General features: G+C 36.9%; 1 protein-coding gene across 3 annotated transcripts in view; it reads left to right on the top strand.

The window, feature by feature from the left end:
* LOC128858734 (serine-rich adhesin for platelets) overlaps positions 1-9,625 on the top strand; it is a 30,763-nt gene extending 21,138 nt beyond the window's left edge. For all 3 annotated transcript variants that reach the window (XM_054095214.1, XM_054095215.1, XM_054095216.1), the window contains exons 7-8: positions 3,336-3,502; positions 3,932-9,625. In XM_054095214.1, the coding sequence (XP_053951189.1) occupies positions 3,336-3,502; positions 3,932-6,770 (3,006 nt within the window). In that variant the 3' untranslated portion in view covers positions 6,771-9,625. The remainder of the gene's footprint in view (positions 1-3,335; positions 3,503-3,931) is intronic.
* Positions 9,626-25,783: the final 16,158 nt, after the last annotated feature.

A 25,783-nucleotide genomic window follows, 5' to 3' on the forward strand; every position in this document is an offset into this window, starting at 1 on the left:
AATTAAAATTATGCACTATGGCCTATAGACGACGTTATGAGCCAATTGACCCTGCACAAAAGAGGCATCGTTTGGAATTTCACCAAAAATCTCGAGGACCTGGACTTCATCGATGGCACGCACTGTCGAATTGGAGGTCAACATCGCCAAGACGAATGTTCTGAGAGTCAACCACAATAAAGCAAGACATATAAAGGTTGACGGGTGCCCGGTCTGATTTGTTGTTGTTATTTTAGCAGTATCTTCGCCCTGTCAGTGTAGTGTAATCACCGGTCGTCTTCGTCTAGCTCATCTTACTTTAGGCCCAGGAAACTAGCTGTTTCGACGGGTTGGGTCCAGAGGGAGAGAGGTGTTAGATGAGTGGGTTTGATGGGGCATGTGAAAAGGTGGTTAAAGTCGTGCTGGGTGCCTTCACATGCCGGACATATGTTTAGTATGTAGTATGTAGTATTTGTATTTGTCGAAAGCATCGGCTGCATTCACAACAGACGGCGGAGCAAACGAAGATGTCAACTCCAGGCTAAACAAAGCAAGGTGGTCGTTCGGGCGAATGCATACAGTAGGGGCAAGCTCGCAAATCTCCAGGCGCACTAAACTGCGAATATTCAGCTCATGTGTGAAGTCAGTATTGTTATACGTAGTGAAACATGGTTGGTATCCAACACCATCACAGAGACTACAATCTTTCGTCAGCAAATACCTCCGCATCATCTGTAGAATTTTCTGGTCGAACACCGTCAGCAACAACGCGCTGTGGAGATCAACGAATGAGCAACTCATCCTATGGCAAATCGAATGCAGAAAATGGCGACGAATAGGTCACATGCTTAGATAGCATCACGAGCATAGCACTGGACTGGAAGCCGCAAGGGAAAATGTCAAATGAGCACTTCTTTGGTGTTATATGAGTCCACTATAAAGATAAGTTCAAGTCAATGTGTTTGTTCCATTTCCCTGCCTCTGGATTAGAATGGTATGCAGATATGCAGCAAAGGTATTGAGTATATCTATCAACTCTTTAGGGCCAATGAGAATTTTATTTCATTTAAAGACTGACCGTAATTTCTGAAACTACTGAGATGGTTAAAGTTTTTGATGTTTTTCATCTTTTCAAAAGAAAATCTTGTTTATCATAATTTAATAGACTTAGATTTATTGGAGGTTTGCACTTTGACCTCATGGTCTTTTGTGCTCTCTACTCATCACAGTACCTCATCCAGACCCAGTTCTCTTAATAAACTTAAGATAACGCTGGGTTGAACTGAGCGTATGTGCCTTTCTTCTGGCTGCAAATGGCTAAGAGGTCTCAACCTTCTCTATCAGCGCTATATCGCTACATTCAAAGGGAAGGTGCATTGGAGCCTCCTATTTTAATAACATCACATAGAAACAATAGCAAACAAATTAATTTTCAAATAAAATTTTAATAATAATGGGTTCTTGGATGAGTAAAAATTGAGGAAAGGATTTATACTTGTAGATGATATAGAAAAAAACAGAAGTGTTCTGGAAAACAATTTTCTGGCAAGGGTGTTAAGGGGTTACATGGGTTTCGTTGGTTCAAAAAATCGATTTATTTTTTTTTGCTTATTAATTTCTACAACATCTCAGGAATATTTTCCTAAATTTTCAAGTTGATCCAAACAACATATTCGGAGTTACAGCCTTTGGAAGGTGTGGACTCGAAGCCATTTTAATTGTTACTCAAAACTTTAAACGCGTTTTTCTCGGGACCGTGTTTTCAAAGTCGGTTGTCAAATGTTCTCGAAAACTACTCAACCGATCTTGATGAAATTTTACACAGGTGTTCGAAATACAATTTACTCGTGCTTAAACGAAGGATTTTGTTTTTTTTTTTCAATTACAACTATTTAAAAAAAAAAACAAAATGTCAAGCAAATTTGACCGAAATTTTCATTTTTTTTTTTTGAAAAATGTCTGCCAAAATTCCAATTTTTTTCTTTCCTTCGCTCAAGCACGAGTTTATGGTCTTAACTAAAGCACTTATTTTTGTTTTTTCATTTTTGATGAGTCTGCCAGGAGTTATGCTGACAACGCGGACGCACCTTTTTTTCGAGGGGTCACCGGAAGTGACGTCACAAGGGAGGAGTTAAATTTTTTTCTTTTTTGAAAATTTCAGAAATTATTCTTTAAATATGTATCTATAAGACAGAAAAAAGTTTGAATTAAATAAATAATTTTTTACATAGAAAAAAAAATATTGAAAATATTGAAAATATTTTTTTTTTTTACCGAAACCCATGTAACCTCTTAAGGGGGTAGTATGGTTAATTCGGTGTAAAACAAGCATATTTTTCGAAATTTTTTTTGTCGACACAGTTGATTTATTCAAAATTTTAAAATTACTTCATTATAAAGTCATATTTAAAGAATATTGTGTGAAATTTTCATTGATTTTTATGAAGAAATGAGTTGGTGGCAGCGAATCTTCGCGGACGTCTCATAAAAAAGTTTTATTGCGGTGTCCCTCAGAACTCATTACTGGATCAACTAAAATCAAAAAACCAAATTGATTTCATCAGCTAATAAAGTTTCGCAGGTAACAACGTCGAATTTTTTTTTTTTTTTTTTTTTTTTTTTAATTTTTTAAAGCTCTTTGAAGTCAAAACACCGATTTTTCATAAAAAAAAACTTGAAAACTTTGTTGTTTTAAAATATGACAAAATTTAAAAAAAAAAAAAACTCGACGTCATTACCTCGTGAATAAAGTAAAGAAACAAAAAAACCAAATTTGAAAAGAATCGGTGCAGTAGATATGAATCTACAGTGGACACCGACCGTAAAAAAGGCAAGTGTGAGAAAAACGCGTTTAAAGATTTTCGGCAGCGTGAAATCCGGTTGGAGAGGTAGATACTTAATCCTTTGTGTCTTTGTCAATTTTACTCTAATGCACTTCAAACTTTCACACAATAATCTTAAGATGTTATAGAATAATTAAAAAAAAAAAAAATAATAAATGAAAAAAAAAAAAAATACCATACTACCCCCTTAAGTTGACAATTCATTTCTAGACATAATTTTATCACAGAACACAAATGTCACCTGTTTCAAAGGCCATGTGACTATCGGCAGACCGTATTAAAATTCTGTGCAGAACAATAAATCGTTGAATATGAATATAAATCGTCCAATCTGTTCGTGTATGAAAAATAATGCCTCGAATTTTAAATGCATTTTCCATATTCACGCAGTTTAAAATACAGTAATTGAAAAAACTACATTGTTTTTAGTATTTTCTTACCTTTTCATTGCAGTTTCATTGTTTATTTCTAAGCGTTTTAAAAGTTTATTGTAAATATCTTTTATATTTTTAGGACACTGATCGCCTCGAAAAAGCATTGACGAAGATGGGCATCCCGGTGAAGTTGGGCATAGGCACCGCTGTCTGCAAATTATGCCGTTATTTTGCAAATTTACTAATGAAGCCGCCAGAGACCAACAAAGAACAGAAGGATGAATTCGTAAGAAACTATCGCAAACGGTGAGCTTCTTAATATAGCACGAGAATTTTAAAGATGGTGGTATCGATCGTAAATCGTCCCCAACGAAGATTGCTGGAAATGTAAAAGATATTAATGCTATTCGCAATCGCCAGTTAAATCATTAAATGAAAAAAAAACTTAACAAATATGCAAATTGTTAAAAGGGATATTCAAAAATAGCTGTAGTAGGGAGGGTATTCGAATAGCCGCTAGAAATCCCTATGCCGTTGGAGGAAAATGTATATTAATTGGAACGAATTTTCTCTTCAACCTTTCGACTTTTTTTTTTTGTAAAGTCAACTTAACTTCCGGCTTTCACTAAATTAAATTCGAATATTATAACCTCCAAAAAAATTCTATTTTACTTTTGGTATTAAGCGTTGCTTGCATATTACCGATAAAATATTGAAAAATTTTTCTTATTTCAGCCTACTACAATTCCACAATATTCACGATGGAAGTAACGACGCTTCCGAAGCAGATGATGAAGGTCGCAATTGCAACAACTTTATTGATGACGCAGAAAAGCCACACTGTTCTAAGAGCAAAACGCAAAAAAAATTGAACCAAACCGATAGTAGCATAGTACTTGAAGTGACGCCCGTAAAGAATTTACCTTCACCAGCAGACTCCAACGGATCTTCGATTGAATGTTTGGGCGAGACAACACCAATGGAAGTCAGTGCTAGCGAGAATAATGATTCTGAAAAACAGTCCCAATCAAAACCTCACCTAATGATTGCAAGCGATGTTTTGGTGGACTATGATCCACCTACAACACTGTCCACCGATTCAAATTCGTCTAGTGCTCCGATGTCTCCAACAAATAGTGGAGCTCCTGAGAAACAACAAATGTCTAAACTTAAGGCGATCTTGCAAAGTAGCAGTGGCAGTTCCAGTGCCAGTGCGTCGGCCGTGAAATCTTCATCATCCTCAACGGCTGGCACTGCTGCCAATGATATATCGAATGTTCTGCGTGCCAATCCCAACATTTCTATGCGTGAACTCTTTCCAGGCGAGGAGGATCTCGGTTTGAATTTCAAGGTGCCTTTTGGTAGCAGCACCAGCCAGCGTACACCTGAAGGTTGGACCAGAGTACAAACATTTTTACAATACGATGAGGCAACACGTCGCTTATGGGAGGAGTTACAAAAGCCTTATGGCAATCAAAGTTCTTTCTTGCGTCATCTAATACTATTAGAAAAATACTATCGCAATGGTGATTTGGTGCTTTCACCCAACGCCTCATCAAATGCTAATGTTTATACACAAACGGTGCGACAACGTCTCACCTCATATGATCAGGGTCACTGCGGTGGATTAGTCAGTGCCAAACCCAGTCCGCCAACTAGCAAGCGAAGCAGTACCGACATTCCGACAGTAGAAATCAATGAAGATGACGATGAGCCAAAGCGCACTGGTTCGGCCCAAAATAACGTCCAACAAATGGAAGTAGAGGGTGTGGCACGAGAGTCTCCCAATTCAATTCGTGCAAAGCGCTCTCGCAGTGATTCTGTGGACAAGCTCACCAAACAGTTGAGCTCTAATGCTGTAACCATAATAGCGCGTCCAAAACCACACACTCAACCAGCGGGAGATCCTTCTCCCCAGAAGTCACTATTGAAGGAAAAATCTATAGATAACAGTGTAATAGCTTCAACTACGCTCACTGTTTTGAGCGGTAACAACGCTAGCGGAGGCGGCAATAATACTAATAACAGCAATACATCAAGCAATAGCCGCAGCATTTTGAAAACGAATCTGCTCGGTATGAATAAGGCTGTTGAAATCGTACCAATATCAGCTGCCAGTAGCTCTGGTGCTGGTGGCTCCAATGCAGCGAATACTTCCGGTAAAACACAAAGTGAGAGTAAACATCAAAAAATACTGGATCTTGCAAATAAGCTCTTGGACAATCGAATCGAAGCAGCGGCTGCTGCAGCAGCAGAGCAAACGAAAACTGGCACTGGCTCATCATTACTAACATCTCCACCGGAACTAGTAAGCTTACAGCGTCGTTCAGTTAGCGTTGCGAGTGGGAACTCCACTAATACTGTTAGCGCCAATGCAGCGCCCTCAGCTAGCATTGCAACTGTATCATCTCTCACAGCCAGTCTCATAAACAACAAGCGTCCGCAGGGCCCTGCCAAGGGAGTAGGTGGCACCGGCGAAAATAATACAGCACCGCATCGCGTGCCTCCACCAAATGTGGTCATATTACCGGACACCCTCACAGTGCGAGAGCGACAGCAACGCAGTTGGCGTCCAACTTTGATGCCTGTTGAGGAGAATTTGCATTTAATTGACAAGGGAGGACCGCTTTATCAAACTGCAGACGGGCGCCGGTTGCCAGCGCTGGTGCAAGTGCTGTCGGGTGGTAAGCCATTCCTCATCTCTATTTTCGATTACAATCGGATGTGTATCTTGAGACGTGAAAAGTTGTTGCGCGATCAGATGTTAAAGACTGGCAAGAATCCACACGACCCCAAGCAGCAGCACGCGCAGCAGCAACAACAACAACAACATCAGCAGCAGAATGCAGGGAAAGTAGTGTCAGCGCCAAACCCGCAAGTGGCGAACTTCAACAAGCACGTCGGCAAACAACAGCATCAACATCAGCAGCAGCAGCAACAACAACAACAACAACAGCATCAAGCAGCTCAACAACAACTGATGCATTTGCAAATGTTGCAAATGCAAAAACAAGCTGCCTTAAAACCACCCGGTCGCTATCCATCCATCGCACCTAAAACCACAGCAACCATTAGCCACAATGGCGGTGGGGGTGGAGGCGTTAACGGACCTGCCACTTCTCATGCGCCAGCTACGAACGTTAATGTGCCAATTTCGAGCAGTAGCGTTTTTTCCTCACCGATGATGCCATTGCTCACCAATGCATTCTCAAATCCGAATTCAAACCCTCTTGCCGCCGCGGCTGCAGCAGCAGCGGCTACAGCCAAACTTAATACCAATGCTTGGATCTGGAATTTCCCTGAACCGAATCATATGATTAACGGCAACATGGTAGCTGGCCAGGGTGCACCCAAACTGCCACAGCTGCTGCACAAAGGTCCGCCAGTCGGCATCGGTGGTAATATTTCTGCAACGATCACATCGAAGCAACAACAACAACAGCAGCAACACCAGCAAATGCTTATCGATAACACGTTGATGTCGAAAATTCCAAAGACTCTAACTGTCATACCGCAACACAAGCTAATGGGCACCAGCGGCAACACGGCGTCTAATATAAGCCACAAGGAGTGATGACGACTTAATTGTTACGCGAGTGTGAAGGGTAGAAGAGAACGCAGACAGAGTAGACTGTACGGAGCATGGCTGAGTAGTTGAGCAGTTAGTGATTAGATGAGGACGACGAGGAGATAAACATGTAAGATTGCCTTTCGCCAAGAGCTTACACATACATAAATACAGGTAAACTTCCAGCTTTCGCTTCAGTGCAGATCACATAGCGATCGTATGGACTTAAGCGAAAGCATAAGTATGTAAAGAAACCTTTTTAGATAGTTAAGTTGTTGCCAGTACCCTAAGCATTCAACAGAGTAAATAAGTGGACTAAAAACTAAGTATTGTTATTTGGCTGGTGCTTTTACAAACCTAAACCGAGTTCAGCATTTAACGCCATATCAGTTAAAAGGAAATGAGGTTAGTGTATGCCAGGCAGATGATTTAATTATTTGCTGATGGAAAGATTTAAAGAAAAACAAAATTTCGACGGAATGATTTAAAGAAGAACAAGATTTCGACGGAATGATTTAAAGAAAAACAAAATTTCGACGGAAGGATTTAAAGAAAAACAAAATTTCGACATTTTTGCACGACAGTCTCAAATAAAATGTAATCTTGGCCTAAGCGACAGTTGATGATTTTTTTGCTATAACACCATTTACACTGTTATTTGCGATGATTGTAGCATTTCACAAAACTTGCTTCACAGTTCCATACTATTTTTGTGTCTTTGACTTTTATAACAATTAACAGTTCCATTTAAAGTAGATTTAAATATATGCTGCTATGTGAGTGCAATTGCATATTTTTCATGCATAAAAACACACAAACACAAAATAGATTAAATGGTTTCAAGAAACACACTATGCAACATACACATGCAACTCCTTTGGATGATATGAAATTAAACATTGCAGACAATCATAGAATTCAAGCGGTTATGTGCTGAATTGCAAAATTTTGAAAAAAATGCTGCCAAAAAACGGTCAATTGATTTTCAGTTTCAGAACACAGAACGACGTGAAAAATCAGTTCATCATGAGAAACAAAATTAGATTAGGAAGGAAACAGCAAATTATTATAAAACATATAAATGAATGCTAGCTGGTATGGCTTGCTGTTGTGTGGTTGAGCTCGGCGAAAGTGATGTGATTGCACAGAATGTAAATAAATATGTTAAAGCGTTTGTTAAAACTACTACAACAAATTATATATAGATCTGATAAACAATTGTTAAATATGTAGAGCTCAAACAACTGCACATTTTTACGTAAAGGCGGTAACAGACCCGACTCTGTGCTTAGTCAATGTGTAAACGGGCATATTATCACACTTTATCACTATGTGAATTATTCTTTCATATTAACAGATATTTTGCCGCAATGTTTTAAAAAGTATGCTGGCGGTTATTTATCAGGGAGAATTTTATGCATAATAATTATTACATGTTTCACCATCCCAACTCTGCAATCTCAGCGCAGAAAATGTAAAGTAAGTAAAAAACAAAAATGATTTACTTGCATACAAACGCCCACACATTACATTGCAAAACGTATATAAAACAAGAAAACACATCTACATAAAAAATATCAAAAAAAAAAAATTGTAGTTATAGATCTATATTTATTAATAAATAAACTAAAAATGAAAAATAGGATTAAAACGTATTTTAGTATAGCAGCGGATGAAAAAATACCGCATCCTTTTTAGGCAATAATAACAATAACAAAGTAATATAGCAGTATGTAAAAGCAAAGCGTACAGCGCATGAAATGAAATCTAACCTCAAAATTGCCCTTACAAAATTAAAACCTTAGATTAGTAAATAAAAAACATCAAAACAAATCAACAAAACTTTTATGAAAATTTAAGGAAAACAGTGCCTAAAATAAAATACAGACAAAATGAAACCGAAACAACAAGCGAAATTCTGCAGGAATTAAAGTTTAAATTTATTGTATGATACAATATATGTATTTATATTTATGTTCATAAACATTTAAAATGGTTTAAAGCAAGACTCTTCTAAGCACAACAAAAACGTTGGCTGGAGTGTTACTCGTACCAATGTGAAACTGAACTTCACGTTGAATTAATATTTTCATTTATTCAAATTGATTATATAAAAAAAAAACATACATTGTTGTTAATTATATACACATATACATATACATATATATATTCATAATCATTCAGACAAAAACACTCATAAATATATTTACATAAAAAATCGGGCATTTACTATTGTACAATGCGAGCAAATGTATAGAAAGTGAGTAAAATGAATGGAGAATTGCATTAATCATTACTTATATGCTTATACTTTAATTATACGACTGGATTACTTGTTAATTTAGCTTAAGCTAAACTACCACATAATTAGGTATGTATATCTTAGCGATAAGTTCCATACTAAATTATTTAATTTGACTTTGTTTAGTTTAATCATGCATTAATCAAATGATTACTTACATTTCAAATATTATAAAATATAGCACTAGCTGAAAAGTCTTTAGTTTACTTCAAGCATTAAAATGTCAAAAAGAACTTAGTATTGGAATAAATACAAAGTTTAAGATTCCTATTGCATTGATTTTCTGCTGCATACAATTACTCTATGTAATTACGGACATAAATATGGTATATACTATACACGCATACAAACATATATGAATGCTTAAGCTGCGTAATGTAATCACTTACAAATATCGCGCACTCTATTATCAAATTTGTTTATGCCTGTAGTATAATTATAATTTTAAAGAAATATCATTTCCATGCTTTTACTTAAGTTTCAAAGGCAATTACATAATCTGGAAATGTAATAAAAAGATACATATATAAAATACATGAACTCTTATTTCTCCCATATACATATTGTGTTTTATTATTTTTAGCGACAAGTAGTTTTTAGTGAACTTAAAACCTGTTTGGAAGCAGGTTTTTGAAGAAGGAAACTTTTATCGGGTCATCTGGGATTTTGCGGCTTCCTAACAGGGCGGCCGCCGTAGCCGAATGTTTTGGTGCGTGGCCACCATTCGGGAGTGCGTACGTTCGATTCTTCATGCATGAACATCAAATAATAGAAAAAGTTTTTTCTAAGAGCGGTCGGCCCTCGGCAGGCAATGGCAAACCTCCGAGTGTATTTCTGCCATGAAAAAGCGCCTCATAAAAACCAGGTCTGTCCATTTGTGGAACAACATAAAGACGCACACCACAAATGCTGTGGTATATTTTAATTGGTTGCGATCGGCAGAGTGAAAAGTTTTTGTCTACAGTAAATTAGATTCTATTATTTATTTTTTTTTTAATAATGGGTAAACAAACTTCGACTGATATTAGAGAACTGGTACTAAAGCTTCGCAATGAAGGTAAAACCTTTCGTGAAATTGGCTCTATTATCAACAGAAGCCATAATACTGTGAAAAAAATAGTTGACAAATACAAAAAGTTCGGCAAAGTAGAAAATCGCCCAGGTGCAGGCCGTCCAAAAATTTTAAATGAGACTATAGTGCGTGATGTGAAGAAAAATCTCTTTAAAAGTGCGGTCAAAATATATTATCACAAGAAGTTTCAACTGCATCAGATACTAGCGTAAGTGTCAGTACAATACGTCGAGCGTTGCACGCATATGGGTTACATGGTCGTCTCCCACGAAAAAAGCCGCTAATATCGACAGTTATTAAAAAAAAACGTCTTGATTATGCAAAAAATACGAAAATCGGGATGTTTCTTGTCCTGATTAGCGATGAAAGTAAGTTCGAGGTATTTGGGCAGAAAAAACCGGTTAAAGTCTGGAGAACCAAAAATAAAGAGTATGCCGACCAAAATTTGATAACCACAGTTAAGCACGGTGGGGGTTCGGTGATGGTGTGGGGATGTATGGCGGCAAGCGGAGTTGGCAATTTGGTTTTTATTGAAAGTACCATGAATAAAACAGATTATCTGAATATTTTACAAAATAATTTACTAACCAGTGTGGAGAAATTAGACTCGCAAGGATCTTGGATCTTTCAACAAGATAATGATCCCAAGCACACAGCAAAAATAGTAAAAGGATGGCTGCTTTATTGTACTCCTAAGACATTGGGTCATCCTCCACAGTAACCGGACATAAACCCTATTGAACATCTGTGGGAGCATTTAGACCACCAAATCCGGAAAAGGACAATCACCAATATGAATATGCTGAAACTCGCTATAAAGGAAGAGTGGGATAAAATTTCATTTGACGTGACAAAAAAACTAGTTGAGTCGATGCCCCGAAGACTGTCTTCCGCTATCAAAGCAAAAGGGAAATCAACAAAATACTAAATCGATATCATTTTTGTAAAATATATCACTGTACACTTTATTTTGACGCGTAAAATATGCCCTAAATTTTGTTTTTGTCTTACAACTTTTGTTGTTGTAATTTATTTTTTGTTGTTTTTTAGTAATTAGTAGAGAATCAAATACTAATTCAAAAAACATGAAATTAAAATATATTGTTTTGTTATAAAAGACTGAAATAAAATCCACCTTGTAACAAAATGCTTTGTACGCTTTATTTTGACGCTCACAATAGATGGAAGAGCTCGGCCAAACACCTAACAGAATTGTACGCGCCAATTATTATTATTATTTGTTTAACAGTACACAGCAGCCACAGCACTTAGGGCCAGTTTTTTGCGAATTTAACTCGGCTTTCCAGCTAAACTAAATGTAATCGCTCAGTGTTGCAGGGTTAAGTTTAAGACCTCTTTTCGCCAAGCGTTAGCAAGTGGCGAATAGATGAAGCAACTGGTATAAATGAACATAGGGTATGTTCAACAATGCATTATAATGAGCAACATACCATTTCAGAGTGAGCAGTGCGTTCAAAAATGCAAATATGGCAGTACTGCAAATGCAACGCGTTCTTAAACGTCATTTTTGTATCAAAAGTCGTGCATTATTTGCAGCAAAAATTTTCACACTGCCAATAAATACGCTAGTACAATGTCTGATGAAAAGTGGGTATTTAATTATTTATTTTAGCTTTTAATACAAAAATTGATGAAAAATACGATATTTAAACTTTATTTTATTATACTTTTCTTGGTTTTAGTGATTACTTTAGTACATCGGAGATAAAATTACTGTTCAGAGTCCGACTGAGCATGGAGAACGAGTTCACGTCGGGAAGGAGGAAAAAGAGCGTGCTCTGGGCAAAGGTCGTAGATGAAGTAAAAAAAGTTAATAAAGATTAAAAAATAGATAGAAACATCGCCCAGCGAAAATTTTCTAATTTACTCATCACATCGAAAATGAGAATAAAAGATATCCTCGGGAAACGATTTTATTGTTAAAAAAAAAGACTTATTTTTGGGTATTTTCCGTTTTGATATTAAACTTTTGACAACATATGTCCTGCTTTTAAGCTTTACACGGTTTTTTTTTTCTTAAATTTAATAAAAGACTATGGGTTTTTTCCTCACATACATCGTCCATGACCAAACTTAGTAACAATTCCATTTTACTGCACAGCGCGTTCATAATGCAACAAATCTATTTCCAATTTTTCAACAAATCTATCAGTTGCATGAATTGTCACATTGACAAGGCTGCCAGCGCTGCAAGTACAGCGCATTATAATGCGTTTCTGAACATAGCCATATCTTGGCAGCGCTGGAATAGAGCTCTGCCTAAAATTACATTTGTTTGTAAGGCAGCGAGTACTTATGTATATGGGTTCCGGGACACTCCGGTGTTCAAGGAAACGGAATTGCCGACGAATTGGCCAACCGTGGATCAGCGGTGCCCCCACAGGGGCCAGAGCCAATAATCGGAATCAGTTCCGCAGGAATCAAGAATTGGATCAGCGATTATGTAAGCAATCTACATAAAGAGCGATGGTCTGGTCTGGAAGGCTGCAGAACTGCAAAGTGTTTTGTGACAAGTCCGAACAGAAAACTGTCAAACTTTCTACTACTCGTAAAACTTAGAAGGAAAGATATTCGGTTGATGGTCGGCATCATTACAGGACACAACCCATGGGATCAGCATATGGCCACCATTGGAATCATCGAAAACCCGGTATGCCTGTCATGCTTGGAGGAAGCGGATAGCACCGAGCACTTTCTCTGTGAGTGTCCTGCCTTTGCTAGAGCGCGACTACGAGTACTCATGAGAATGAGTAATATTCGTTCTCTAAAACTGGAGGATATTTACAGATTTGCCAAAGAATCTGGAAAATTCTCACAGGACTAACCATCTCTATCTCTGTCTCTATTCTTTCCTATCTCTTTCTCTTATGCTTTTCTCCTTCCCTCCCTAGTAACTCACAAAAGGTTCAAATATTAAAAATTAGTGGCGTGAATAGATCGAAAATTAAATGTTGTGTATTTTATAAGGAAACAGCAAAACCACAAATTTACATCCATACATATGGATGTGTGCGTGTGTGTTGAGTATTTTAAATGTTACTCATACGCTCCGTTTAACTGCAATGGTGTAATTACATACATATGTATGAATGTATGTGTGTAGGTACGCATTTAAGTAAGCACTTGTAAATTTGCAAATTGAGTTTTCTTATTATTATGTTAATAAATTTAATTGGGGTTTTAATTGTATGAATTAACGCTAGAAAAACGTGCAAGTAAACAGTTTTAATAGCAATGAATTAGAGACTAATCATTTTTTAGCCCTACGACTAGCGTTGTGGTCTGGCAAAGCATTTTGAGAAATTTCATAAAAAATGTGTGTATTCCTGTACATTTTCGCCAAACTGTTTCTTGACTTACAAGTTCCACGAGGGGTTGTCGTTAGAGTAAAATATGAGAGAGTTAACTTCGTCTTAAGATTAAAAAAAGCATATTCCAGCTTGTGATTCCCTTATATGTACACATATGGTCATTAAAATAGATACGCTGCCTTTATCTATCGATTTCCTTGTGCCGCTCGGAAAAATTTAAGCTACAGCGCACGCTCGATAACGTGAACTAATTCAAACCAAGGCAGTTCACGTTAAGAAAAGTGTTCACGTTTTGGAATGCGCCAAAAGACTAAGGCCCTTATTATGAGCAACATTCGATCTTCGACTGTAGTCGAAAGTGCTGATCGAACGAATTTTCATTTGGTATTATGGTGCTCATTCGCTGAAGAATACGACTATTGTGAATTTCGATCGCTCAACGCATTTACAATAGATAATTTTTTCTCAGCTGATACAGCAAGTCAAAATAAAAGAAAAAGCGGTTGTATTAAAAGTCTTTGTGAACAACATTTTTAAAAGTTAAAAAAAGTATTTTTTGTGAAAATGAGTACAAGGGAGTTGTGGTTCGAGGATTCATCTCAATGCGAATATTGTAAATTTTAGGTTTGTGATCATACAATGAAAATAACTTATATAAATGCGAAAAATCCAGGAGCTACTCATGATTCTATGGCTTTCAACATGTCGCCATTGAAAGCGCCTTTAGAGGAGCAACATCTCAATGACCATCGCAATACTTGGCTCCTCGGTATGTAATAAACACCTATTGAAATTCCGTTTTTAATAATTTTTGTCTGTCTCAGGTGATGCTCGATACGCTCTAAAACCATATTTAATGACAGCATTCAGAAACTCTGAGGGAGGGTATTGAAAACCCGATTTAGATGTTTGTTGCAGGCAAAAGCTCTCCACTATTCTCCAAAAAAAGGAACACAAATTATTAATGTGTGTGCAGCTTTGTACAACAGTTGTCTGCTGTACAATGTTCAACTTCCGGATGAAGAGTTATCCGATGAAACCCTCAAAGATGATGCTGGAGATATTGAAGTGGAGTCAAATAACGGAGAAGCAGAAAACATAAAAAGAGAATTTCTTAGAATATTATGGAAAAAACTAAAAAGTCTTAAATAAAAACCTTTACGCCATAGTTTCCTTTTTATAAATTGTTTGTTATAAATTTTCTTTATTCAAATATTCGTCAATCGTCAGCCCATACCTGCTAAGGGAAAATAAAAATGTATTTCTACAAACATCACAAAAAAATCCATTATTAACCTTAATCCATTTTGCTGCCGTTCTAACTATTGGTCCCAATCAATTCAGCTCCATTGTAAACTCCTCTCATTTTTTTGCTGCTGAACTTTTGTGCAAATCCCTTTTGCGAATTGTGGATTCTTTTCCATTGATGCAACCAGCCTTTTTAATTGCTATTTGGCACTCACGACTTTCGACCTGCATAAAATTAACAAAATTAGTATATGTTTATTATTTGGTTACTATAAAACAATAAATAATCGCAAACGACTTTACTTTACTTACATATTAACAAATTTTCCGACAATACGCTACACAATCGAAAGCAAAATTGCATTCGACTCTAAACTCGGTATACAACGAAAATTTCGACAGGCATGCACCGCTCATAGAACTAAATTCACATTCGATTTTCGATCTTCGACAACCATCGAATATCGAAGATCGAATCCAACTCATAATAGGGGCCTAAGTAAATATATTTTTTCACATTTAAATTCACATTCTATTCTTTTTTTTTCGTTACATATTAATTGAAAATTAAGTCATACGATGTATCTTCTGTTTTTCAAAAAATTGAATCACAGCTTTCGCCCTTAACCGTCTTAGCACACTCATATCATTTTGATCGACGTCTTCATGACGCGTCTCATTAACGCCTTGTTGAAAATTTCAACTGCTTCAGTCGGCTTAATTTTCTCCAGTTACTCTGATACGCTGTCATTATCGGATTCGTCCTCTTGTTGATGATCGTCATCTGCATTGCCCTGCTCGATATCTTCTTTCCATTCATGAATGGCTGGTAACGTGAATGCAATCTGAAATTTTTAATAAAAAAAAAGTGTTTTCAATAACCCACATACATATCTTTGAGCATACCTGCGAACACGAACGAACCTCAGGATTTAAACTACTAAGGAGATCGACGGTGTTGCTCATCAAGGTGGGAAGTTCAGCTTTCCATTTTTCTTTTAAAACCGCCAACGGAACATTATCATCGGGATCATCATTGTTTACCGCAAAATTTAAAATACTGTTCCAGCACTAAGCTAATGTTGCTTCACCAACACAAAACCAAGCCGCGTCCAAAAGATTTATAGTTGTTTTTAAGTTCATTTTTTTCAACGACTCGATCAAATTAGACTTTTTCGCTGCTATTGAAGCTAGAAGGCTGTTTCTGTAATGCAACTTAGAGATTTTTATTTCATTCTGATCCATCGGTTGAATGGAGGGAGTAAAGTTTGGTGGCATAAACATTGCCGAAATTTGCCCATTCTCCGTTGTCAGTTCAGCTTCATTTGGGTGAGAAGGAGCGTTGTCGATTAGGAGGAGAGCTTTAATTGGTAAGGCTTTCTCCTTTGAAAACGATGTAACCTTAACAAACAACCAGTTAACCTTAAAAATCGGACAAAACTTAAAAGGAATATTCATCTGTGGAACAAATGATCGCCGTAGCCGAATGGGTTGGTGCGTGATTACCATTCGGAATTCACAGAGAGGTCGTTGGTTCAAATCTCGGTGAAAGCAAAATAATTAAAAACATTTTTCTAATAGCGGTCGCCCCTCGGCAGACAATGGCAAACCTCCGAGTGTATTTCTGCCACGAAAAAGCTCCTCATAAAAATATCTGTCGTTCGGAGTCGGCTTGAAACTGTAGGTCCATCCATTTGTGGAACAACATCAAGACGCACACCACAAATAGGAGGAGGAGCTCGGCCAAACACCTAACAGAAGTGTACGCGTCAATTATTTTTTTTTTTTTTAACAAATGACTCACGAAACCATTGCTTGAAAATAGCCGACGTCATCCAATCGAATTTCGAGCTCTTATAATTAGTTGGTGGGACACTGAAAGTTTTTAAAGCAACGTGGATTCTTCGCCTTTCCAATTACCAAAAGCTTAAGCTTGTGGGATCTAATGGCGTTTGAACAGCATAAAAACGTGATTCGCTGCTTCTCGGACTTTACCCCTGTGGCTCTTGCCGCGTACGTTTTCTCTGACAAAAGCCTCCACAATAACCCCGACTCATCAGCATTATATAACTGATCGTTGCACAACTCCAATTCGGCCATTTTAGCTTTAAGTTTTGCCAAACACACGGGTTTTTTGAAACTCATTTTCCCCAGAAAATATAAGATGAGACACTCTTTGCAAAACCAAAACCGCGACTGAAATATTTTACTCCTTACACGCAATTACGAATAAAATGCCTATTTTATACTTAGGGGATTCCCCAATTTCAGAATTATTTGAGATCAATGTAAACTACATTCAAATAATTGTAACGTTTATTGTTCATGTTATAGAGCTTTTCGGGTTTGTTCACGTTTTAGAGAAGTCAATGCACAAAAATGTCTGTTCACGTTTTGGGGTGTTCACGCTTTAGAGCGTTCACGTTATCGAGCGTGCGCTGTATTTCGCTTTTTTTACAAATGGCATCACTGCTACGTTGTGAATTCCAAACACGCGTTATATTAAAATGCGTTATTATTTGCACAGATTCGGTTATTTTCAAAAAGTATAATTTTGTGTGGCCACTCAAATAAGTACTTTGCGGATAACTCTTGCATTTTAACGAATTAAGTGAAAAATATATATTAGAATGCAATGAAAGTAGCGAATTAAATAATTCCTTTCATAAATAATAATTAATAAGAATTTCTTTCAAAGATGGATCGTGTGCAGCATTGTACAGTTGAGCAGCGGAGACTTGTTGTCAACTTCGGAAACCCTCTTTCCTTCAGCACAAAAAATCCACAGAACAAGTTGTTTTCCCCGATGTCAAGGCTATTGATTACCATGGAATAAGGCCAGATGGATATAGAGGGATAAACCTCAGAAGGACAAACAGAACGAATTCGGCCTCAGCAATCCCAAAGACGTACATTTTTTTCAGATGAATTTTCTGTATTTACAATCGCAAAAACATTTGTAAATTTTTCCGTTGAATATTCTGTGTTTTTCCCCTTGAACTGGCCTTCAATTTGGTCTCGCAAGGAGAAACTGACAACGAATTCGGACTCAGCAACCCAAAAACATTTTTAAATTTTTGTTTTTTAATTTTTCCGATGAATATTCTGTGATTTTTACCTTGAAATGGCCTTAAATTTGACCCCGCAAGGGCAAATGGATAATAAATTCGGAATTTCAGTAGCCCCAAAAACGTATACAGTAGGTTCTGTTTTTATGCGGTAGATACGTTCCGCAAGAAACAGCATAAAAAAAGCTACTAGTTCTATAGTAAAACTATAGATACGTTTCAAATGCTAAAACCGCATAAATCTGTAATAATGTAATAAAATCGCATAAAAAAGGGTACTAGTCCCATATTATAACTATAGATACGTTCCATAGACCGCATGAATCTGAAATACAGTGCACTCGTGATAACTCGAACTAATTAAAACAGGCGCTGTTCGATTTATCGAATTTGTTCGACTTATCAATTGAGTGTGCTATGTTAAAAAAACAGTCATCGATAACGATTTTTTTCAATTAAATTTATTTATTTATTTACATATGGATATGAACATGAATATGTTTAAAATAATTAATTCGTTTCAATATTTTTCATCAAATATTTGGCAGTCTTTGTGTCAGTTACACAAAAAAGTCAGCTTTAACAGAAAAGTTAGGCCGAAAAGAAAGTTGTAATGTGTGTTTGTCTTTTCTTGCCTGCAGCAATGTTGAATATGGCTTTTTCACGCAGCAATTGAAGAGGGTTAACCTTTGCGGGGCTTACTTGTTCAGTTGTGGCTCACTGAATTACCTTATTGATAGAGCTAACTGCCTCCTCAGATGATATCCGCTCACATGTCTCAGTTGTAACAACACAACTCAGACTCAGAACCACTAGTTTCAATTATTACTTCTGTGTCGGTAAATTCGGCACCATCATTCCATTTGTTAACATCATGAAGCGTAAATTCGACCTGTAAATTATGTTTTTCATAAAGAAGTCAAAGTTTTAAAACATATATTCCAGTCAGAATACCTGTGGGGCTGAATTGTTAAGCTTATTAAGAAGAGAGTCTGTTACTATCTGGTTTTCTTCCAACAATTTTTTTTTTAAAATGCTCAATGGAATATTATCTTCATCAGAGTCGCCTAAGTTGGCAAAACTCAAAATGTTTTTCCAACATTTGGATACAGTTTCCTTTTCTAACCGACTCCAAGCTGCATCTAAGAAAGTTACTGAGTCTCTTAAATTAATTTTTTTCATAGATTCGGTTATATCGCAATTATTGTTGAAAATGGAAGCCAGTAGAAAATTTCTGTAGTATAGTTTCGTTATACGAATTACTTTTTGGTCCATTGGCTGGATCAATGGTGTCACATTCGGCGGCATAAACATAGTTAACATTAAACCATCCTCGGACTTTAATTCGATTTCCTTGGGATGTGATGGGGCAATATCAATTAGAAGAAGAGCCTTCTCAGGTAGTCCCCCATCTTTCAAATATTTTCTTACCTAAATATTAAAGTCATTTAACTTGGTTAAAAAAATTGTTTTAATGAATCTGGATTTTACCTGCGGCACGAACGAATTATGAAACCAGTCTTTGAAAATCGCCGAAGTCATCCAGGCTGATTTGGAATTTTTGTACTCCACCGGGCAGTTAAAATTTTTGAAAACACGAGGATTTCTTGCTTTGCCAATAACGAGAAGTTTAGGCTTATGATTGCCGGTAGCGTTAGTGCATGCCATAAATGTAAAACGCTGCTTTTCAGACTTTCTTCTCGGTGCTTGTTTTTCCGACAACGAAACATAAGTTTTCTCAGGAAGAAGTTTCCAGTACAATCCGGACTCGTCGGCGTTATATATTTGGTCGGCACATATCTCCATTTCCTTTATTTTTCCTTGTAAAGCCATTTTGAAAGGGTCTACCAGCTCTGGCTATGATGACAGTTTTTCTCCAGAAGTTTTTAACAAACGTACTCAATAACGTTTCTTAAAGTTTTGAAGCCACCCGTCGTCACTGGCAAAAAATGTAGAATTTTCCCCATTTCCCTTTCGCTTTTTCTTTCAAGATGAGTCCACTTATTTGGTAATTCTTTTTTCTTTGGGACAGAAACCATTTGTATAAAGCGGCTTCCATTTTAGGAAACTCAGAAGCTTTTAAAGTTCTCCTCTTCCCAGGACCCAAAAACGTGTTGTTTACTGCTTTTAAAATTGCCTTATCTTTCTTTTTTATAAGGCTTATGGTGGACTTGGCTACCCCATATTCCTTCGCTAGAGAAGTAACACTACGTCCACGTTTAATTTTGTTAAGGGCTTCAGCCCTCTCTTTTAATGTTAAACACTTCAACCTTTTACGATCCATTACTCACGTGCACTGATACACTACAAATGACAAATTTAAAGCAATTTGGTCAATGCAAGATGTTGTTCCCAGAAAACTAACGGGATATTAACGCCGAAATATTCATATGGACAATACACTAGTATACATATAATTTATATACATATACTAATATATATTACATATGTATGTACATATGTACAAAATGTACATGTTTGAAAAGAATGTGTGTACAAATAAATTTGTTTTTTTGTTCGAGTTATAGCGCTTTTTAATATTGTTCGAGTTACAAAGTAGTCAATAGGGAAAAAAATGTGTTCGAGTTAGCACGTCGTTCGACTTAGCGGCTATTCGAGTTACCGCGAGTGCACTGTAATTAAATAAAATCGCATAAACAAAACATTGTATTTTTGAAAATTATATCTTTATTTAAGAAACGTCAGAATCGAAAAATAAATTTAAGTCAGAAATAGAATCAGACAATACCCACATGTTGCGCGTTCGTTTAGGATTTGGTGTAAAATCACTTTCGTCACTTGAGGAAATGTACACGTCTGATCTAGATGGTTATGCAGGCGGTTCCATACTTGTAGGGTTAGCATTTCTGATGTAATCTGTGATGAGTTTTTGCTTAGCTGGCTTAGAATCTTGTTTATATGTACAATTCCCGATAAGTCGACATGCATTTTTTAATTTAAAAAAAAACCGCACTATTTCAAAACCGCATAAAAACAGAACCTACTGTATATCAATTTTTTTTTTTAATTTTCCACTGAATATTCTCGGTTTGTCCTTGAAAAAAATTAGTTTCTAAGTTTTTAGGTAATTAGGGGCTGATTTCACCTCTTAAGAGGAGTTAAAAATTTTCGTACTTGCTGGGATGTATTAGCACTGACTACAATTTGAATACACACAATTTTTTATTTTTAAAGTTTCGCGGAATTCTCCATACAAATACTCCTATTCAAGAGTGTGTGTTTGATATAATAAGAAAAAATTGAAATTCGTTCCCAGACAATCTCTTCCAAAATCATTACGAACGTTTTAAGAAAAAAATTATTAAAATCGGTCAAAATTGCCTTCGTTATGATTTATGAACAAAATATGTCGAAAAATCGGCATTGTGCGACGGTGGCAAAAAGAAAACGACTTGCATTACAGATAATTTAGTTATTATTCTTACCAGGTGGAATTTCTTTAAGTCATCAGAGGCCACTGCAGCTGAAATCCACAACGTGTTATCAGCGAGAACTCTACGGCGTCGATTGTACAACATGAACCTACCAGCCAGAATTGATCGTAAAATTCCTCTGTCGAAACAAGCAAATTTATGGAAGAGGAAAATTGTTGCTCAAAGCGCAAGTCTTAGTGTGGGCTAGAGGATATGGAAAAATGGTATAAGATACTTTGGAGCGATGAAACAAAAATAAATTTATTTGGAAATGATGCTGGGAGAAATATGAGGACAAGAGTGCTCACCGCGGCTCAAGAAAAAACAGTCAAGCACAACATAATGATTTGGTGATGTTTCTCTTGGTATGGATCAGGAGCTGTTCACCTCATAACCAATAAAATATTCAAACAAATGTCGAGAAAGAGCAGACTGATTTTATTACGGATGAAAACGAACATGAAAAAGAAACTGGTTGTGTACTCAACAGAACCAAAAAACTAATAGGAAAAGAATCTTCTCAGAATTTAATACCACTGATCCAAAAGAGCAGAACAAAAAAACATAATTAAAACCTCCCATAATAATACTCTTTGGCGCGGAGCTACTTCAAGAAGTATTGCAACCAGTTGCTGAAGAAAATATGCCACTTCGGTTGCTTTTTGTATCCAAGATAATGACCCAAAACACTCTTCGATGCTAAAACTTGAATGTTTTTTTTACAAAATAATGTTAAAGCAATCCATAGCCACGCGATCAAACCCCCATTGAAAAAGTTTGGAGAGATTTAACCTGTTAAGCGATTCGTTTTTCTTAGACAGCTCGATTTACTGTGCTGAATTAATTTCAAGCGAAGACTGTGGATGCAAAACCGATTTTCAGCCAAATATTGGATTCACCGTACGCGTAGGCTGAACGATTATGACAACGATTATCAGGAAATTCAGTGTTCATGCTTACTTTATAATGTCAAAATAACAGGGAAGTTTTAGTTTCTTGCTTAACTTTAAATTTCATAGCAAATGCAATTTCCTTTTTCGGCATGACACACATATACGACATTAACTAAAAAATTAACTTTTGAAATTGACGCATATATACGACATAATCACTTAACAGGTTAAAGAAGCGAATTGGGAAGGAAACACTAAAAAATAAGAAGGATTTATGGATTCCACTCCCGCAGAAACCTGCCGTAGGAGTATCAAATATATGCCAAAGCGAATACAAAAAGTCATTAGCAACCAATAACCACAATCAACACTGATTAAACTTCGCTAATAAGTAAACTGCAGTTTTAATAAAACCACTAAGTTCTTTTTGTACGGTATCTACAGAGTGGGCCATATAGCGTTTGCTTTTTGAACCACCTATTTTTTTGAGAATGGTAACACAAATGGCACGTCAAATGTGTTCATAATTTACTTAAAGGTTTGACATTTACGAAATGGGACGCTATACGCTTGAACAAAATTGGGAAATATTGAAAACCTATTTCCAAAGTGGTGAGTCTTCTTCTTCTGATTTTCATATCGGTAGCTACGTCAATAAGCAAAATTGTCGGATTTAGGGCTCAGAAAATCCACACGTTACTGTAGAGAAGCAAATGCATCCACAACGAGTCACTGTTTGGTGCGGTTTTTGGTCTGGCGGCATCATCGGACCATTTTTTTTCGAAAATGAGCGAGGAGCCGCGGTTACAGTAAATGGCGAGCGTTACCGTGACATGCTCAACGAGTTTTTGTTTCCAAAAATTGAAGAGGATGACATGACCGACATTTGGTTTCAACAGGACGGTGCAACTTGTCACACTGCCAAAGTTACTCTCGAACTTTTGGCTACCGTTTTTGAAAACCGAATAATCAGCCGAAGTTCCGATATCAATTGGCCGCCTCGGAGCTGTAACTTAAGCCCGTTGGACTATTTTTTGTGGAGAGCCGTTAAGGACAAATGCTATGTGAACCATCCAGAGACGATTGATGCTTTAAAACACGAAATCGAAGTTGCCATTCATGAAATTGGAGCCCAAACAATCGAAAATGTGCTTAAAAATTGGGTTGATCGAATGGCCTACTGTAAAGCCAGTCGTGGCAATCATTTTAACGATATTATTTTTCATTCATAAGGGCAATGTTCAATCTTCAAAATAAAAAAAAAAGTTGTACATGGCCCACCCTATATTTCTATTTCGTACCTATTTTATTGACCATTTGAATATTTTTGTTTTGCTCCTATTGGCACTAGTTTAATTTTTAAAAGATCCTTGAATTATTGTTTATATTTGTTATATTAGTCTATGAAATAAAACCACTCTATCTGCTTAGCGGTCGAATGGACTGGTGCGTGACTACCATTCGGAATTCAAAGAGGGACCGAAGGTTCGAATCTCGGCGAAAGATCAAAATTAAGAAAATGTTTTTTTATTTGCCTCGGCTGGCAATGGAAAAGCTCCTCATAAAGAATATTTGCCGTTCGGAGTCGGCTTGAAACTGTAGGTCCCTCCATTTGCGGAACAACATCAAGACGCACACCACAAATTAGGAGGAGGAGCTCGGCCAAACACCCAAAGAGGGTGTACGCGCCAATTATATACATATATATATCTGCTTCAATATCATTCCAAAAAAATTTGCCTATATATGCTCCGTCTGGCTAGAATCGGCCGGTTTGTCGTATTTGCTAAAAAGAGAATAAAAAGAACAGAAAAACTCGTGTCCATTGCATAAAAGGCATATTTCCGGTTTGTGACTCACATTCAAGCAGATGTGTTACATATATTTTGCTGAGGGAATGCCAAGAGGCTGCGCGATCCAATGATATATATATTGTATGGCAAAGGGTGATCAAATTAGAGGTATCAGTTTTCAAATTGAAATAAAACAACGAAAATTCAAATTCATTGGGCAATCTGTATTATTTTTGTGTAGAACCGTTCATGACATTTATTTTTTAAAGATAATCCCTTTCAAATGATGGCCGCAACTGTACCGTAATTCGGCCATCCGTAAACACCAATTTAAAATGACCCGCTGGAGTACTTCGGTCGGTATCTCGTGAATAACTTTAGTAATGTTGGTTTCCAATAACTCAATAGAAGCTGGTTTATCCACAAATTTAGACAATCAAAAGTCTAAATGTGTGATAACACACGATTTTGGTAGCCAATCCACTGGTCCGAGACGAGAGATAAATTACTGACCTAATGGATTTACTCATTGTTTCAAAATATGATTACAAAACTAGCAAACATAATGAGCGCTTGCTTTAAGCTGCAATACTTTCCAATTTATTGGAAAATAGATAATGTTATCATGATTCTAAAACCATGAAAGTCTCCAAACGTGTAGCATCATATCGACCAATATCACTGTTGCCCATTTTCTCCCTACTACTGGAAACATTTTTGATAAAGCGCCCGAACAATATCATAGAAAATAAACAAATAACACCAACACACCGATTTGGATTCCGCTCACACCACTCAACAATTGACCGAATTCACGAATTACTCGTATCAAAGAGAATACATTTGAAGGAAAAAAGTCTGTTCTGCCGTACTTCTCGAAGCCTCTAAAGCTTTCGATAAAGTATGTTATGCTGGCCTGCTGTGGAAAATAAAAATGCGCTGCCAAAATAATTGTTTGCTATGAGTATCTTGAAAGCCTACCTGTCCGAGCGCTATTTTCGCGTCAGATACGTAGGTGAGTTCTCTGAACTGAAAGAGATAAAAGCTGTTGGGCTTGGCCCGCTTCCTTATCAACTTTTTACTTACGACCTGCCGAACAGCAACAACAAAGTCTACCAACTACCTGCCACATACCAAGTACCATACTCTAATACAGCAAAGTATTTACCTATGTATGACGCTCGACACGAAGCTTAGGTGGAGTGCGCACGTGAAAAAGGAAAGAGAAGAACTGGACCTAAAATTCCAAAATATGCGTTGGCTAACGGGTGAACAATCAGCTTTATCCACACACAATAAGATACGACTTTACAAACAAGTTCTCAAACCTATCTGGGGACCTATGGGATTCAGCAATGGGGATGCACCAGCTATAGCAAATACAAAGATTTCAGTCTAATGCGCTCAAGCATGCTGTTCATGCTCCATGGTATATTACGGACGATCTAGAACGTGAGCTCAATATTCATTCAGTTACTAAACAAGCATGTGCTATCTTCTCAGTCAAGCAGCTATTAAGGCCTTAGACTCCAACTACATTTCATCCAAACTGTTCTTACCGTGTAGAGAGGAGCTGGAACTGCTCAGCCATTGGCTTAAAATTACTCTGATATGGGTTCCCGGTCATAGGAACATACGGGGCAATGAAATAGCGGATGAGCTAGCAAGAAAAGGTTCGACACTAGACATAGCAGAGGTGGTGGCAGTCTCCACCCCACTGGACACATTAAAAGCATTCATTGCTTCACACTATCATGCTTTAGCCGAAAGAAGATGGAATCAAATACCTACATGTATTACAACAAAAAACACATGGTCGTCATATAAAATCCAAAGGACGAATGACCTGCTAGGATGTTCTCGGCCAAACATTTCAC

The sequence above is a fragment of the Anastrepha ludens genome, chromosome 3, assembly GCF_028408465.1.
Source record: "Anastrepha ludens isolate Willacy chromosome 3, idAnaLude1.1, whole genome shotgun sequence".
In the NCBI taxonomy this organism is placed as follows: Eukaryota; Metazoa; Arthropoda; class Insecta; order Diptera; family Tephritidae; genus Anastrepha; species Anastrepha ludens.